The sequence below is a fragment of the Oryza sativa genome, chromosome 7, assembly GCF_034140825.1.
Source record: "Oryza sativa Japonica Group chromosome 7, ASM3414082v1".
Lineage (NCBI taxonomy): Eukaryota > Viridiplantae > Streptophyta > Magnoliopsida > Poales > Poaceae > Oryza > Oryza sativa.
In genome coordinates, this window is record NC_089041.1 from 12,445,599 (window position 1) to 12,463,931 (window position 18,333).

General features: G+C 47.5%; 1 protein-coding gene and 1 non-coding gene across 2 annotated transcripts; both read left to right on the plus strand.

Moving 5' to 3' along the window:
• Nucleotides 1-3,031: 3,031 nt before the first annotated feature.
• LOC112939764 (small nucleolar RNA R71) lies at nt 3,032-3,138 on the plus strand. The gene has a single exon (XR_003243634.1). It is a non-coding gene; the product is annotated as a small nucleolar RNA R71 (small nucleolar RNA).
• A 6,735-nt stretch (nt 3,139-9,873) lies between these two features.
• LOC107281598 (uncharacterized) lies at nt 9,874-10,419 on the plus strand. The gene has a single exon (XM_015790464.1). It carries the CDS (start codon nt 9,874-9,876, stop codon nt 10,417-10,419), a length of 546 nt encoding a protein of 181 aa, XP_015645950.1.
• Nucleotides 10,420-18,333: the final 7,914 nt, after the last annotated feature.

Sequence of the window (18,333 nt, forward strand, 5' to 3'; positions counted from 1 at the left end):
CTGGTCATTGATGACCCCTAGTCCCTTTGCTATCCGAGTAATCAAGGAAGTGCACTCAATAGAAGCAGAAAATCTTATACTTTCTAACCATTGCCTTATCATACATTTTACAGGAGCAACTTTGATCTTTCTAACCATGAAACAAAGTCATAGCAATCCATTTGTGAATAAGCCTAAGTGTAGGATTATGGATATCATTTGTCCTTGGTTTCTTGCAAATTGGAGCACTAGAAATGTCTTTCCAAAACCTATTTTTCTCGAACCCAAAAATCCCTTTCTGGAGATCGATTTTACAAGAATCGTGAAAACCAAGAAGTGTACTTCAACCTTTCTATGAAAGTGTGTATTCCTTATGGAAAAAGCGAAAGGAAATTCCATCTTCTGTTTCTTTCGAAGTGCGCAGAAATTGCAAAGTGAGCAAACGAGAACCAGGCTCATCTACCACAGCAAATCTCTGCCAACCAACAGCTTTCCAGATAGCACGAAAGTCAGTATACATACCTATCTTTTCCAGCAGCTCCAGAGAGTATTCTCGCGTGTGAGCATACTCCCGGTCACTCAGCATGTAGTAGGCTTGTCTTTCCTGATCGTCGACAAGGTTGAGGTCGGCGTCGCTCAAGAGACTTTGCGGAACGTTGGCATCCTCCATCGAGACATCGGCTGATGAACGAGCACTAGACTCGTCATGATGATTTGATGAAGAGCCGGATCCCTTGAACAGACGAGACAATTGCCTCCTCATTCTTCACAATGGAGCAAGAACGGACTAACACGGCAGGGGTTAGAATAGCAAGAATTTCATCCGCCGGTTAGTTTTCACCAATGCAACTTGTATGTATGCAACTAAGTATTTGAATTTTGAGGGAAACTATCAAAGCTTGAATGAATTTGAGAGCAAAGTTTGGAGAGGGAATGAAAACATGTTGGAATGGTGTGGATTTCCCTCTCCCGGCCGGCTGGCGTATATAGGGTATCCACAACGGTCAGAAATGACATATGGGACCCACTAGCCCTTACCTTGCCAAAAATGGCAAGTAACCATTGCCTGGCTGGTTCGGCAGAACCAGGGGTTCGGCCGAACCCCTGGTGAGCCCAACCGGCCCCACATTCGGCCGTTGGATTCCAACGGTCAATGTGGTCGGGGCACAGCAAATTTTCATCACAATTTTTATTTTGGTTTGCTCTAAAAAAATTCATTTGAAAGAATTCCCTCAAGATTCAAAATCCTAAATGCAAATTTTTAAATTCAAACATGTGTTGATGCAAAAATTCAAATTGTTGAAAATAAATATGCGAATGCATACCAATTTACCTATTGGCGAAGGTCGCGTCATTTTGGGTCCGACATGCAAGACTGTACCTCCTTTCAGTTCAGTTCGCGGATTTTCCACCCGTCTTCGGAGGTCATGGAGCGGGCGTCTTTGGCTTTTTCTTCCACACCCTCTTTGGTTTTAGTGCAGGAGACGGCTTCCTCTGAGCCAGCTGCTCTAGCTTCTTGGCCGGTTTACTGCATTTTATCGGCGTCTTCCAATAACAGTTCCTGGGAAACGTTGTTTCCTTTTCCAGGAAATTCCATGAACTTCACCAAGCCATCCATCTTGGGAGGCTCCACTTCGACTACTTCGATATTCTGTGGGTTTGGCCCGTACTTGATTCTGACCATAGAGCACTGTTCAGTCCTTGGCTGAAACTCAAACTTCTCTTCCTTCCCGTTGATATGGAAACAGATACTTCCCGTTCCCACGTCAATGTTGGCTTCTGCGGTGCTAAGGAATAGAAGCCCCAACATGAGTGGCGTTTTCTTTCCCGTGTCCATGTCCAGCACCACAAAATCAACTGGGATGAAGAAATCCCGTATCTTGACCGGCACATCCTTCGCTATCCCTGCCGGGTAACGGACAGATGAATCGGCCAGCTGCAGGCGCATCGGTGTTGGTGCCAACACCGTGAAGTTCAGTTTGTCAAAGACATCCTTTGGCAAGACGCTGACACTTGCTCCAAGATCACACAGGGCTTGTTTGAACTGTTGTGTCCCGATCGAGCAGGTGATCGTTGGACACCCCGGATTCTTCTTCTTTTCCAGGAGCTTGTGGAGTATGATGTTGCTGCATTGCTCTGTCAACTTGACCACCTCCGTTGTTGGGAGCGGTCTCTTGTTGTGGAGGATATCCTTAAGGTAACGTGCATATGTTGGTACTTGCATAGCATCAACAACGGCACATTGATATGGATCTTCTGGATCACTTCAACAAAACGAGTGAACTGCTCATCCACTGACGGTTTTCCTATTCCTTTGAGGAAATGGCAGCAATCATGTGTCGCAGTACTCCTGCGGCACAGCCTTCTCTGGCTGAACTTCTTCATCAGCCGAATTACTAGATGGCGCTTCCTTGGTGATACTGCTAGTTCCTGCAGGGTTAGGATATGGCAGATCACTGGTGGACTTACCTTCCCTCGTTGTGATTGCCTTGACATTTTCAATAGAGGATTCGGGCTGCCCCGGAATCCTCCCAGATTCATTTGCAAGTACTAAAGTAGCTAATTGAGCCAGCTGGGATTCAATCATTTTATTAAAGCTCGGCTGGTTTTGAAAAGCAGAAGCGAAGCAATCTAGCTTGACATTTATGTTTTCTAAGATCTTGTCATTAGCAGCTAGCTTTTTGCTTAAAGCATCAGTGGTTTTAGCTTGCGCAAAGACGAGATCTTTCAAGGAGGGCTGGTTAGAGAAGTTATCGTTGTTGTTACCTCCTTGATAGTATGGGCGTGGTTGGTTCTACCCCTGACCTCCTTGCGGACGATACCCGTTGTTGTTGTTGTTGCCCATGTTCATCACCTCTTCGCGGGTTTCCTCGCAGTCATTCCCAGAATGACCCGTGCTGCCGCAGACCTCGCACGTGACATCATCTCGATTAAATCAACTGCTCCTCGAACCGTCTTTGAGAAGAAGGCTCCTCCAGTTGCCGCGTCCAGGTGGTCACGGGACATGGGAGTGAGTCCATTGTAGAAGTTTTGCAAGATAAGCTAGTCGTTCATCCCATGATGAGGACAGGTGGCCACATACTCCTGAAGTCGTTCCCACGCCTTAGGAATGGACTCATCCCTTGTCTGTTGGAAACTCAAAATTCTCCCACGAAGGGCGTTGGTTTTGCCCATCGGGAAAAACTTCAAGAGGAATGATGTAGAACATTTATCCCAGGTGTTGATCGTAGCACAGTTGGCATAGAACCACTACTTCGCTTTCCCAAGGAGGGAAAAAAGAAACAGCCGCAGCCTGACGATGTCTAGACTGACACCCTTCATGGTGTACATGCTGCAGATCTCCAGGAACTGTTGTAAGTGAGCATTGGCATCCTCATTAGGCTTGCCGCGGAACGGGCTAGCCTGCGCCATCGCGATGAGGCTGGACTTCAGATCGAAATCCATGTCTCCCAGGTTGATCTGCGGCCCAATGGCCACATTGTCAACAGAGGGAGCAGCGAATTCACGGAGTGTCTTGTCAGCCATAGTCTTGAAAGTCGGTGGCACTGGTATGGCTAGTTTCTTTATCGGTAGAGTTTTCTGCGGAGCGACGACTCGTGGCTTGACGCTCCGGAAGAAAGCTTCTGGATTTTCCTTAAAGTTTTCTGACAAGTTGAAACCAATCATGCACTATCCTGTTTCCACAACCAGAGTGAAAACAACCAAGGTTAGCCTGCAAAGGACAGTGATTATACAGAGGTAAATATAAAGTATTAGTTTTGGTAATCTCTATTATAAATCTTCCCTGGAAACGGCGCTAGAAATGCTTGTTGGTATTTCTTAATGACATTACTAGAAATATAATCCCCAACAATGGCGTAGAAATACTCCTGGTATATTATGGTAACAGAGTTCATCCGCGAGCACATGGATACACCATTATAGCATTTCACCCGAGAATATTCAAGGGTATCGTATTTATTTAATCCCGTGGTAAGATCATAGTAGAGAGAACCGAACTAATAATTTATATATTACTTGTAATAATCAGTTTAAGCAAGCGTTAAGATAATCAAAGGGTAGAGTGACACACAAGCAGGGAGCTACTCATTCTCATACTAAAATCTCTAAGCTAAGTGGAAAGAAAATAGAAAGAGAATCTATTCCTATACTTCTAGTATACATAGTATACATACATTCTAGTTATCTGATTAACTCGCTAATACCCTCTATTTGATGCCCTCCTGGTACTTCGAGAAGCCACCCCTGATTGCCGAGTTCCTTACGACAGCCCATCATGACCATACAATCGGGGCTAAATACGGAGGAGTATCCTCCCCAGGAAATTAACTTAGGACTCTATATACATGCACAGAGGAATACCCGTACTGAGCTATCACCATCAGCGGCCCACCTCTCATCTGCAGCATATAACCCCAAATAATGATATCCCGTAATCTAGACACCATGCCTAAACTACCAGATACTACTCTAATATCATCTTCATGACACAGAGTAATTGCATAAGCAAACACTATACTTGTACCTATGCATCTCCCAGATAAGCTAGCAGTATAATCAGTATGACATGAACATAATGTAAAGTTGGCATTCATATACTCGAAAAGTATTTCAATACCATAAATGTATAAAGAAGAGTATTCTAATAAAAGTACAAAGCTTGCAAAAGAGGAAGGGAAAGCTACTAGAGCCATACCCGAACTCTTCCAAAGGCTTCCGGACTCCGATTTCTACTCTATTCCTACTCCACTAGCTTAAGAACACTAAACTAAACTTGAGAGAATTTGAGAGAGCTTTGCTTGAGGTGTGTGAAGAATGACGGTGAGGGGTTTATATAGCTTGAGAATGACGGTTATGAGAATGACGGTGAGGGGTTTATATAGCTTGAGAATGACGGTGAGGAGAGAGTGAGGGGTTTATATAGCTTGAGAATGACGGTTATGACGGATGGAAAGGTTGGTAAAACCCACCAACCGTCATTGGGTAGTCATCTCAGCCGTCCCTCCAATCCCTGGATCAAACGGCCAAGAGGAGGGTTCAGCTGAACCCGAACCTGGGGCTGGCCCAACCAGCCCACAGTTCGGCTGGCGACCTCCTCTCCTGATCCTTGTTGCAGACTTGTGAATTTTTGCCCAATTCGTCGTGTCAATTCTGAGTTCTTGGCTCTTTCATACATAAGTCTGATTCTCGACATCGTCCGATTGATTTATCGTCTGATTTGATATCGATTCTCCTCCACTTTATGATTATTGTCTGCAAAAGGTTAGTGAACCAAACACTAGTGGAATATTATTATTTTAACACAAATATGCATTGCAAGTATAACTAGTTCTCCTCTATTTAGTTAATATTGACGGTCGAAACTGATCGCTAACGACCGTCAACAAAACCCCCCAAGTTTGAACCTTTGCTTGTCCCCCAGTTCGGGTATGGCTCTAGTAGCTCTCCTATTCTCTTTTATGAGCTTTGTACTTTATTTAGAATACTCTTCTTTATAAATTTCTGGTATTGAAATACTTTCCGAGTATATGAATGCCAACTTTACTTTATGTTCGTGTTATACTGATTCTACTGCTAGCTTATCTGGGAGATGCATAGGTACGGGTATAATGTTTGCTTATGCAATAACTCTATGTCATGACGATGATATAAGAGTAATATCTGGTAGTTTAGGCGTGGTATCTAGATTATTGGATATCATTATTTGGGGTTATATGCTGCGGATGAGAGGTGGGCCGCTGATGATGACAGCTCAGTACGGGTATTCCTCCGCGCGTGTATATAGTCTTAAGTTAATTTCCTGGGGAGGGTACGCCTCCGTATTTAAGCCCGGTTGTATGGTCATGACAGGCCGTCGTAAGAAACTCGGCAGTCAGGGGTGGCTTCTCGAAGTACTAGGAGGGCATCGGAAAGAGGGTATTAGCTAGTTAATCTTATAACTAGAATGTATGTATACTAGAAGTATAGGAACTTTTCTGTTTTCTTTCCACTTAGCTTAGATAATTTAGTATGAGAATGAGTAGCTCTATGCTTGTGTGTCACTCTACCCTATGGATTATATTAACCCCTGCTTAGACTATGATTATTACAAGTAACATATAAATTATTAGTACGGTTCTCTCTACTATGATCCCTACTATATTAAATAAATACGATACCCTTGGAATACTCTCGGGTGAAATGCTACAATGGTATATCCATGCGCTTGCGGATGAACTCTGTAACCATAATATACCAGGAGTATTTCTGCGCCATTGCTGGGAATTATATTTCTAGTAATGTCGTTAAGAAATACCAACAAATTGCTTGATGAATATGAAAGTGTCACTATGTGAAATCATAATATGGCGGGGTTCCGAAGACAAACAAACGAGTGGTTTAGCCTACATGCGCGCTGCATGCAAGTAGCAAGTTGCTAACTCTAATCAACAAAATCCGATTGTTCTTGGCGGCGGCTAAAGGTATAAGAAGAGGAGGAGAATGGTCACAGGAGTGTTGGGGTCGTGCTCTAACCATAGAATGTGTCCCTACTGGACCCAACTTGATACACAACCCCTTGGGCCCAAATAAGGTGATTGTGGCCACTCCAGAACAGATATTGGACATGAGGTTGGATCTATTTGAAAGTATACTTGCTAAGCTTTCCATGAAGTTCTTGCACGCCCAAATCGGAGTTCGCATGAAGTCGTGGCGGTCGTCACAAGTTGACGCTATCTTGCAGTCTGAATCCAACCTGCGTGAATCCTCTCCCTTTTTGATCCTCTCCATTATTCCTAAGTAAAATAAGAGTGCACGTGTCTCTGGGTATAAATAAGATGAACATAAACTTAAGAATGAGCTCACCTGATTGTTCAGTTGACGTGCACGAGCACAGGTAATAGGACCATGAAATTGTACTGGTAGAGATGTGCATGTATCTGTCGGAGATATGGGCCCGGGGGTATGTGAAGTAGAGGGGAGTTACTTTCCCTCCGGCCACGTGACCCTGCAAGTTGGCCCCACTCACGCGTCACGCGAGTCGTGAAAGCGGCGTGGGGGGGGGGGGGGTGGGCCTCGGGGTATGGCGTCACCCCCTCGGGCTCTCCCACAGCTTCGCCCCGAGGCCCTCGCCCGGCTGCCACGCGGCGGAGGGAGAGAGCTAGAGGGGAGCTCAGGCTGAACAGCCATAAATGTGCGACACCCTAACTGTCCCTCACCGCATTAAATGCGGTAAGGGCAGACGTGCGGCGCGCCTAGCTGACTCCTGTCCATCGGATGTGACCGGTCTGTGACGAGCCTGTTACCGTCACATCCGATGGACAGGGCAATCATGTCCTCACGTCGCCTCTGTACCCGGCGGAGTGGGGGTGGGTATGACCCGTCACATCCGAGCGTCACACGAGGAAGGGCTGTCGCAAGTCATCGCTCATTTATGAGGGAATGACAGGGCTGTCCCCCGTGTCATGCGGGGGGCGGTGCCGGGTTCCACTCGAGAACCGGTTGTTGCTTAGCTTCCGGGAGAAGGCACGGGTTGAAGCCCAGTAAAAGTGGAGTGGGATCCCCCTCCTATGGAGGGTAGGTAGAGGCGGCGCATGTGGTATCCCCTTGAGCTATAAAAGGAGGACCGGGCCCACTGAGACGGGGGGACGACGCCCAGAAAACCTGAACTCCAGAAGAAAGAAAGCGAGTGCGCTCTCTGGAGTGAAGAAAACCTTTTTAAAACTCATCCATAATCCCAAACACAAGAGTAGGGTGTTACGCTCCATAGCGGCCCGAACCTGTATAATCCGACTGTGTGCAAGCTTGTCAGTAGTCTTAGGGACGAGCGAGTGATTTCCAAGAGACGAGCCTCTGCCCCCGGCCGAACTCATGAGAAAGGGGGTCTCACGACTCCCCGCTATTGAGGATCTTCCCTCGACAGCTGGCGCGCCAGGTAGGGGGCGGTTGCGCGTTTCGAGAGGAAATCGCTTTCTTCCGTCCCTAGTTTCTCCAGGCCTTAGCTGACCATGGTCGAGGTCCTGGAAGTAGAGGAGGAGGCGGTGGCGTTTACCCCCACCCAGTCCGGGAGTGGGGATTCCGGTGAAAGCCGTGGTCCTCGTCTCTGTCGCCATGGTTCTCCAACTCCTCTCCGCCGTGAACCTTCGCGGAGGGAGGATCCCACTCGTTCGGGTGGTTCGGCTCTCTCTCCGCCCCCTGGCGGAGGGAGGCTGCGACGCATCGGGGCACGCCGCTGTCTCGACTATGGAGACGGCGGTTCGCCCCAAGGCGCGCTCCAAGCAGCGGGCGCCCTTCTGCGGCATCCCCCGGTAAACCCGCAGCCGGAGACTCCTGTTCAGCGCTGGCTGGACGACGTGGCCAACCTGGTCACTGCTGCCCAGCGGCAGTTGGCCACGGGTGGTCGATCCACCGCCACTGGTACGTCGCGTACCTCGGTCACCCTCTCCTCATCGGCGAGGAGAAGGGCCCGCCGATCGGCCACGATCTTGAGGCGATCCACGGTTCCAACATCGTCGGGGGCCTCGGGAAGCCGGAGGCGTCATGACGGCCTCTACGGGACGCAGGACGCTCGAATCAACATCGAGCGACGCCGGGACGAGCGCCGAGCTGCCCGCATGGGGGAAGGCGCCTCCTCATCTGGAGCGCCGCGCTCCTCTTCACAAGGCGGCCCTCCCCCCCACACTCACCCCTGGGGGGATGGGTTGTAGGGCCTTCGTGGCGAGTCTCCGGAATGTCCGGTGGCCCCCGAAGTTTCGCCCCAACCTTACGGAGAAGTATGATGGTAGCATCAATCCCTCCGAGTTCCTCCAAATCTACACCACGATTATCGTGGCGGCAAGGGGTGACGACCGGGTCATGGCGAATTACTTTCCCATGGCCCTCAAGGGTCAGGCGCGCAGCTGGTTGATGACCCAACCCCCCGACTCCATTCACTCCTAGGAGGATCTGTGCCAGCAGTTCATTACGAACTTCCAAGGCACATATCCCCGCCCAGGGGAAGAGGCGGACCTACGTGCTGTACAGCGGAAGGATGACGAGTCCCTCTGTTCGTACATACAGCGCTTCTATCAGGTCCGCAACACTATTCCGTGCATTCCAGCTCATGCGGTTGTATATGCATTCCGGAACGGCGTGCGGCATAATCACATGCTGGAGAAGATCGCCTCCAAGGAGCCCAAGACCACCGTCGAGCTCTTCGAGCTGGCGGACAAGGTGGCCCGGAAGGAGGAGGCGTGGGCCTGGAACTCTCCCGGCACCGGTGCGGCGGCCGCGGCTACCCCCGAGTTTGCCCCCCGCTCTAAGCGGCGAGATAGGAGAGGCAAAAGGAAACCAGCCCGCTCTGATGACGAGGGCCATGTCCTTGCAGCAGATGGGCCCACACGGGCCCCGCGCAAAGGAAAGGCCACCGGCGATAAGCCGAGCCCCACCGTTCCCTCCGGCGAGGGCCGGTCAGCGGACAAGTGGTGCTCGGTACACAACACCTACCGCCACAGTCTCGCCGACTGCCGCTCGGTCAAGAATTTGGCCGAGCGGTTCCGAAAGGCTGATGAGGAGAAGCGGCAGGGTCGACAGGAGAGCAAAGCCCCTGCGACCTCAACCAGTGACCGGCGAGAGGAGGCCAAGAACAAGCCCCCCCCCCCCCGATGATGGCGGAGACAGTGAGGATCTGGATTTCCAAATACCTCAGGGGACCGTCGCCACGCTCGACGGGGAGGGGGGGTTGCGCTCACACCTCTCATCGAGGCTTCAAGACCATGAGGCGAGAGCTTCTGGCCGTTGTTCCCACGCACGAGGCGGTCCGGAAGGCGCGCTGGTCGGAGGTGAAGCTCACGTTCGACCAGAGCGAACCATTCGACGGTGCTCGCTCGGGGTGGGAAGTTGGCCCTGGTGGTCTCCCCGACCATCCACAACGTCAAGATGAAGCGTGTGCTGGTGGATTGGGGGGCCAGTCTGAGCATCATCTCCCCGGCAGCCTTTGACGCACTCAAGGCCCCAGGGATGAAGCTCCAGTCGTCGCTCCCAATTATTGGCGTTACTCCGGGGCACACGTGGCCGCTTGGCCACGTAGAGCTCCCGGTAGCCTTCGGCGACTCCACAAACTTCCGCACCGAGCGGATCGACTTCGATGTGGCGGATCTCAATCTGCCCTACAACACAGTTCTGGGCAGGCCTGCGTTGGTGAAGTTCATGGCCGCCACCCACTACGCCTACCTCCAAATGAAGATGTCGGGTCCTGCTGGTCCCATCACCGTCTTTGGTGATGTCAAGGTCGCCATCGCCTGCGCGGAGCAGCGCGCAGACAACCTGGCGGTGGCCACAGGGCCGCAGGCCGCAGAGGCCTCTGCGTCCCACGCCTCCAAGAAGCGCCTCACCTCGGCTGACGAGGTGCCCGTCAAGGAAATCCCCCTTGGCGACGATCCGTCCAAGACCGCCAAGATTGGCAGAACCTTGGACGCCAAATAGGAAGGCGCGCTCGTCTCCTTCCTGCGGGCGAATTCTGACGTTTTCGCATGGAAGCCGTCTGATATGCCCGGGGTCCCCAGGGAGGTGATCGAGCACCGCCTTGCCGTGCGGCCGGATGCGCGACCTGTCCGGCAAAAAGTGCGGCGTCAAGCCCAGGAGCGGCAAGCCTTCATTAGGGAGGAAGTGGCGCGGCTCCTAGAGGCTGATTTCATTCACGAGGTGATCTATCCGGAGTGGCTGGCAAACCCGGTGGTCGTCCCAAAGGCCAATGGCAAGCTACGGATGTGCATCGACTACACCGACCTCAACAAGGCATGCCCTAAAGATCCCTTCCCTCTGCCACGCATAGATCAAATAGTCGACTCCACTGCGTTGTGCGACCTTTTGTGTTTTCTAGATGCATACTCTGGGTACCATCAGATTCGTATGGCTAGGGAAGATGAGGAAAAAACTGCCTTTATTACTCCTGTGGGCACTTTTTGTTATACAACTATGCCTTTTGGATTGAAGAATGCAGGCCCTACTTTTTAGCGCATGACTCTATTACTTTAAGTAATCAGATAGGGCGCAATGTAGAGGCGTATGTCGATGACCCGGTGGTAAAGACGCGCCACCAGGACATGTTGCTACAGGACCTGGCCGAAACTTTCGATAGTCTTATGTCCACGCGCGTAAAGCTGAACCCCGATAAATGTGTGTTCGGCGTGCCGGCGGGCAAGCTTCTCGGTTTTCTAGTCTGTTCCCGAGGCATAGAAGCAAATCCTGAGAAAATACGCGCGATAGAGAGGATGCCCCCCCCCCCCAGCAAGCTTAGGAATGTGTAATGCGTCGCTGGATGCATGGCCGCCCTGAGTCGATTTATATCGAGGCTGGGTGAGAGGGCGCTGCCCCTATTCAAGCTCCTCAAGCACTCCGGGCCGTTTGTATGGACGGAGGAAGCTGAGCAAGCTCTCAATCAGCTGAAAGCTTACCTCACTTCCCCCCCATCTTGGTAGTCCCGGGACCGGAGGAACCATTGCTACTCTACTTGGCCGCGACCCCCCATGTGGTGAGTGCCGCCCTATGATGGACCCTGAGTTCCTCTCGACACTCAAGGCTGTTGTTGGCCCGATCTTTCGGTGAGTTGTGATAACTACGATTTGGGAGAAACGTTGACGATCCGACTACAACCGTACGAGACGTTGTGTTGCGCCTTAGCGATCGATACACCTCTCCGTGGGTTGTTGATCTTGCCGGTGCAGATCAACCCTATTCCTGCAAGCAAATCGAAGAAACAAGCAAGAACAAGATAAAAGCAATCTGATATTGCAAATAGGAATTTAATACAAATGATAAGTTGGGGTTCCGAAGAACAAGCAGACGGACGGTCTAACCGACACGCGCGCTGCAAGCAAGTAGCAATGGCTAAACTTTAATCTAACAAAACCCCGGAAACCCTGAAGGGGTACCTAACTATTTATAGAGGTGGGAGGACGACCAAGAGGGTCCAAGGGTCGTGCTCCACCAGATTGGGGCGCACCCCACATGGGCCCCACATGGGCCAGGGTCCCAAACAAAGTTACAAGCCCATTGGCCCAATACAGGAGACGCAGCACCTTGCTTTTGTGATTGCGGCCAAACGAGATAGATTTCCGAGATGAGGCTGGATCCGTTGGAAGGAGGACTTCGAGAGCTTTCCATCAAGTACTCACGGGCCCAAAACGGAGCACGTATGTAGATTTGGCGGCCGTTTGAAGTCAGCAATGTAACACGTGGCCGAATCAGATTGCAGCACATGGAGGACTTGATCTTGATGTCTTCTTGTTGATTCATGATGTGAGCAATGGTCGTATCCATAGTAGCCATGGTCACATCATCCTCCCCTTCTTCACAGAAAACCGTCCTCGGTTTTTCCATATGGTGCTCTTCGCGCAGTCCACTGAACACAACCTGTTTCTTGCAATCAAAACAAGACAAACTCGAGACAATATGATTAGCAGTAACATGTCTCTCTAGCTTGCATATTTTATCCAGAACTACAAGATGTTCTAAATCTGAACAAATGTAAACTCTATGCACCAAAAATATTCCTCTATCATTATATTCGCCAAAGATATGAAAAATAGCATTAGTTGGACATGGCAAATCAGATTTAGCAAATAATTTCTCCTTCAAATTATCGAGCTCACAAAAATCATCAAACTGAACATAGCCCAAAGTATTTAAAGAAGATAGCAATTCGCGTTCCTCTACTTCATTAGCAATGTGAACAACATGCTTAGAATCAGCACACAAAGAAATAGTAGAACTAACATGTTCATTCACTAGTTGTGGCATGGATATAAGTGAAACATTATCACACAACTCTTCTTTATCACAAGAAACAGCAAGTAAATCAACTTGTGACAAAGGCAACTCAGTAATTGATTCCACTAATGGTTGCTCTACTATAGCATGAAAAGTGGACAAGTGTAGCTCACCTTGAGAATACTCACCTTCATTTCTCTCAGCACCATTTAATTTACCTTGCGAACTTTCTTCAGATAATGTAGCTGCATCAGCCTTCTCCTCATTCGCGAGTGATGGAAGTGACATCTCAAACATATCGTTCTTCTCATTTTGGAGACTTTTCTGAACTTCCTGCAAAACATCAGTGATAGGAGGCACAAGCATATCTTGTTGCTCCGTTGGATTCTCCAAAATTTTGCGCTCAACAATGCAAGCAAGCATGAACAATTGGCCTATATGATTATATGTCACATTAACAAGCCCAGCCTGAATATTGAAATTAAGCCCTCTGAAAAATCTAGTCATTGTGTTCTCATTAGATTCTTGTAAACCACTATAAGTGATACAAATTTTAAAATCATGAAAGTACTCCCTAACAGTTTTGTCACCTTGTTTTAGATGTTCCCATTTCTCAAGGAGAGCACATCTATAGTATGAAAACACAAATCTTTTTCTCATCAGTATTTTGCATTCATCCCAAGTTTCAAGCTTATTCCCCACAGTATGCCACCAAAAAGATGCAGAACCGGTACACTTATTACTAGCAGCCTTAATCATTTGAGCATTAGAAAAATCATACTCATCAAATTGTTTTTCTACTGCTAGCTCCCAATTAATGTATGCAGCGGAATCATACTTTCCATCATAGACTGGTAACTTACATGCAACTTGTGCAAAATTATAGTCATGTACCTCATATGCATCACGTGAAGAAGTCGTCATATCTCGTCGAAGGTGTAGATGTTGACGTTGAGCATGACCATCTTGTTTCCCCTTGCGCAATCCTGCCATGGTTAGCAGCAAACAAGAAACATACACAAGAATATACACGCTCCTATCAACTACTAGGTACTGGCAGCTCAAATGTCACACACACTCAAGCTTTTAACCAAGCTCTTACAAGATCTTACCAATGCAAGTGGAATGGTGATGTACACCGACTCAACCAAGCACCCCAATAGAGGTTGGATATATCGATGCCTCGGCAAACACTTGCTGTACGGCTGCAATCAAATCTGTGGAGCTCTGGGTAGGCTTAAATATGTAGCAAAGGAATAGCAAATGCTCAAATCAGATAATGCAAAGTTGAATAATTATAGTCATGAACCCTGAGTTCCTCTCGACACTCAAGGCTGTTGTTGGCCCGATCTTTCGGTGAGTTGTGATAACTACGATTTGGGAGAAACGTTGACGATCCGACTACAACCGTACGAGACGTTGTGTTGCGCCTTAGCGATCGATACACCTCTCCGTGGGTTGTTGATCTTGCCGGTGCAGATCAACCCTATTCCTGTAAGCAAATCGAAGAAACAAGCAAGAACAAGATAAAAGTAATCTGATATTGCAAATAGGAATTTAATACAAATGATAAGTTGGGGTTCCGAAGAACAAGCAGACGGACGGTCTAGCCGACACGCGCGCTGCAAGCAAGTAGCAATGGCTAAACTTTAATCTAACAAAACCCGAGAAACCCTGAAGGGGTAACTAGCTATATATAGGGGTGGGAGGACGACCTAGGGGTGCCTAGGGTCGTGCTCCACCAGTTGGGGCGCACCCCACATGGGCCCCACCTGGGCCGGGGTCCCAAATGAAGTTACAAGCCCATAGGCCCATTACAGGTGTCGCAGCACCTTGTTTCTTCAGTTGCTGCCGACTGAGATGGAATTTGGCAACGAGGCTTGATGCATTGGAAAGAGGACTCCGAGAGCTTTCCATCAAGTACTCACGGGCCAAAAACGGAGGTCGTATGGAGCTTCGGCGGCCGTTTGAAGTCAGCAGTGTAGCAGGTGGCCGAATTGGATTTTGGCACTTGGAGGACTCGAACTTGATATCTTGTTGTTCATCCATGATGTGAGCAACGGATGTATCCGTAGTAGCCATGGTCATATCATCCTCCCCTTCTTCACGGAAAACCGTCCTCGGTTTTTCCATATGGTGTTCTTTATATAGTCCATTCAAAATAACCTGTTTCATCCAATCAAAACTAGAGAAACTCGAAGTAGTGTGATTAGCAATAACATGTTTCTCTAAATCCGAACAAATGAAAACTCTATGCACCAAATATATTCCTCTATCATTATATTTGCCAAAGATATGAAAAATAGCATTAGTTGGACATGGCAAATCAGACTTAGAAAATAATTTCTCCTTCAAATTATCGAGCTCACAAAAATCATTAAACTGAACATAGCCCAAAGTATTTAAAGAAGATAGCAATTTACGTTCCTCAACTTCATTAGCAATGTGAACAGCATGCTTAAAATCAGCACACAAAGAAACACTAGGAATAGCATGTTCATTCACTAGTTGTGGCATGGATATAAGTGAAGCATTATCACACAACTCTTCTTTATCACAAGGAACAGCGAGTAAATCAACTTGTGACAAAGGAATTCCAGCATTTGGTTCCACTAACGGTTGCTCTACTTTTGCATGAAAAGTGGACAAATTTACTTCGTTAACAATGCACTCACCTTGATTAATTTCAGTATCATTTACTTTACCTTGGATGTCCTCTTTAGATGATGGAGGTGTCTCGAACTTGGGTGTGAACAATGGAATTGGTGGCTCTTTCATGTCTCTCTCCTCCTTTTCGTGATTACGCACTTCCTGCAAATAGTTAGTAATTGGAGGCAAAGACATAGCGTGTTTCTTTTTCATATCCTCCTCTATTTTACTTTCAGCATTGCAAGCAAGTTGTAACAAATGAGAAAGAGATGTATATCTTTGACAATCAAGCATGTCCTGAATTTCTTTGTTAAGCCCACATAAAAACCTCAATTCTTTAGCTTCTTCGCATTCATCTAAACCACAACGTAATAAACAAGCTTGCATATCATGATAGTATGAAGTAACAGTTCTGGTATCTTGTTTTAAACATTGCAGTTTGTTGAACAAAATGTCAGCATAATACATGGGAACATAAACATATCTGAAATATAGTTTCAGGTCTTTCCAAGATTGTGGTATTTTGTTATGCCTACAAAGATGTTTCCAATCATTAGAAGCATGTTTAATTAAAACACTAGAGGCACACATAACCTTTTGTTTCTCCGACAAGACATGCTTTTGAAATTCACTATCAACCGCTAGCTCCCAATTAATATAAGCACGAGGATCATAGTTTCCCTCGAAATAAGGCAGTGCAGATTTGATCTTACCTAGAACATCATCACTTACCTCATAATGGTCATGTTGATCCCTCCTCATGTCTCGACGAAGATGTCGATGTTGAGCACAGCTATCCCCAATTATCTTGCGTATCCCTGCCATTGTTAGTAGAAAACAAGAAACATACACAAAAATATGCGCGTTCCTATTAACTACTAGGTAGTGGCAGCTCAAAAATCGCACACACTCAAGCTTTTAACCAAGCTCTTACAAGATCTTACCAATGCAAGTGGAATGGTGACATACACCGACTCAACCAAGCACCCCAATGAAGGTTGGATGTATCGATGCCTTGGCAAACACTTGCGGTACAGCTGTAATCAAATATGTGGAGCTCTGGGTAGGCTTAAATATGTAGCAAAGGAATAGCAAATGCTCAAATCAGATAATGCAAAGTTGAATAATTGTTCAAAGTCAAGTACCGTGCTGGTCCTAGGCTAGAACGTACTAGAGACGCGAGCCTAGACACAAACGGTACCACAAAATAGCACCAGAAACAACTCAAGCACACTCTGATGTATGAAGTTCAGCTCAAACAAAACAATATTTTCTCTTTTCTTTCTTTCTTCTTTCTTCTTTTCTTTTTTTTTTCCTTTTCTTTTCTGATTTTTTTTTGGTGCGGCTTTTTTTTCTTTTTTTTTTGCACCTTTCTGCCCTTTTTTTTCTCACTTTTTTTCTTATTTTTTTTTAACAAAAACTGACTTAAGGACCTTAATGTAAGATTACAGGGACTCAAACATAAATATAAAATTTATAGGGACTCAAATGTAAAAGTCTAAACCCAAAATTAAAATTATACAAAAAATGGAATGCTGAATTTATGCCGGTTCCGTTTTTCCAAACAGATCTCGAAACCGACACCAAACAAAAATTCGCCAAGGTGTTTGACACAACTCGGAACGGTGGAAGAGAGGGAGGGAGTCGGACTCGGCCAAAGGGGCGAGTGGGACTCGGCCAGGAGGTGGAGTGGATGGCAGCCTAATTTGGTGTATGGGATAAAAAGGAAACTGATTTTTAACCAATCCAATCTACTATATCTTTCCAAAACAAACTTGACTACTTCCAAAATCAGATATGGTAATTCACCTTCCTCCTCTCGTGCACGACACAGGCACGGCCAAAACAAACACACACAAGTATCGGCAAACTCTAGATGCAACTCAAGAACTCCAAAACTAACCGACAGAAACTTCTGAAAACTACAAAAATAGAACCGTGGCAGCGAGCCGATTCCGTTTTCGTAGGTCCCGACAACAACAGAGACACGGTGGCAGCGACGACTGTGGTACAAAACGTGACCAGAACTCGAAACTCTAAACGAACTAGACGCTAAGACCAGCAACACGATGTGACGATGCAACACAAAATTCAACAAAGCAAAAACTGAAAAGAACAATGCAATGGCACAATATGGCTAGGTAAATGATACGAATTTTTTTTGTATGGCTATTTTCTGGTTATAGGAAGATAAAAACTCACCGAGCAACGAAAGCTCTGATACCACCTGATGAACCCTGAGTTCCTCTCGACACTCAAGGCTGTTGTTGGCCCGATCTTTCGGTGAGTTGTGATAACTACGATTTGGGAGAAACGTTGACGATCCGACTACAACCGTACGAGACGTTGTGTTGCGCCTTAGCGATCGATACACCTCTCCGTGGGTTGCTGATCTTGCCGGTGCAGATCAACCCTATTCCTGCAAGCAAATCGAAGAAACAAGCAAGAACAAGATAAAAGCAATCTGATATTGCAAATAGGAATTTAATACAAATGATAAGTTGGGGTTCCGAAGAACAAGCAGACGGACGGTCTAGCCGACACGCGCGCTGCAAGCAAGTAGCAATGGCTAAACTTTAATCTAACAAAACCCGAGAAACCCTGAAGGGGTAACTAGCTATATATAGGGGTGGGAGGACGACCTAGGGGTGCCTAGGGTCGTGCTCCACCAGCTTGGGGCGCACCCCACATGGGCCCCACCTGGGCCGGGGTCCCAAATGAAGTTACAAGCCCATAGGCCCATTACAGGTGTCGCAGCACCTTGTTTCTTCAGTTGCTGCCGACTGAGATGGAATTTGGCAACGAGGCTTGATGCATTGGAAAGAGGACTCCGAGAGCTTTCCATCAAGTACTCACGGGCCAAAAACGGAGGTCGTATGGAGCTTCGGCGGCCGTTTGAAGTCAGCAGTGTAGCAGGTGGCCGAATTGGATTTTGGCACTTGGAGGACTCGAACTTGATATCTTGTTGTTTATCCATGA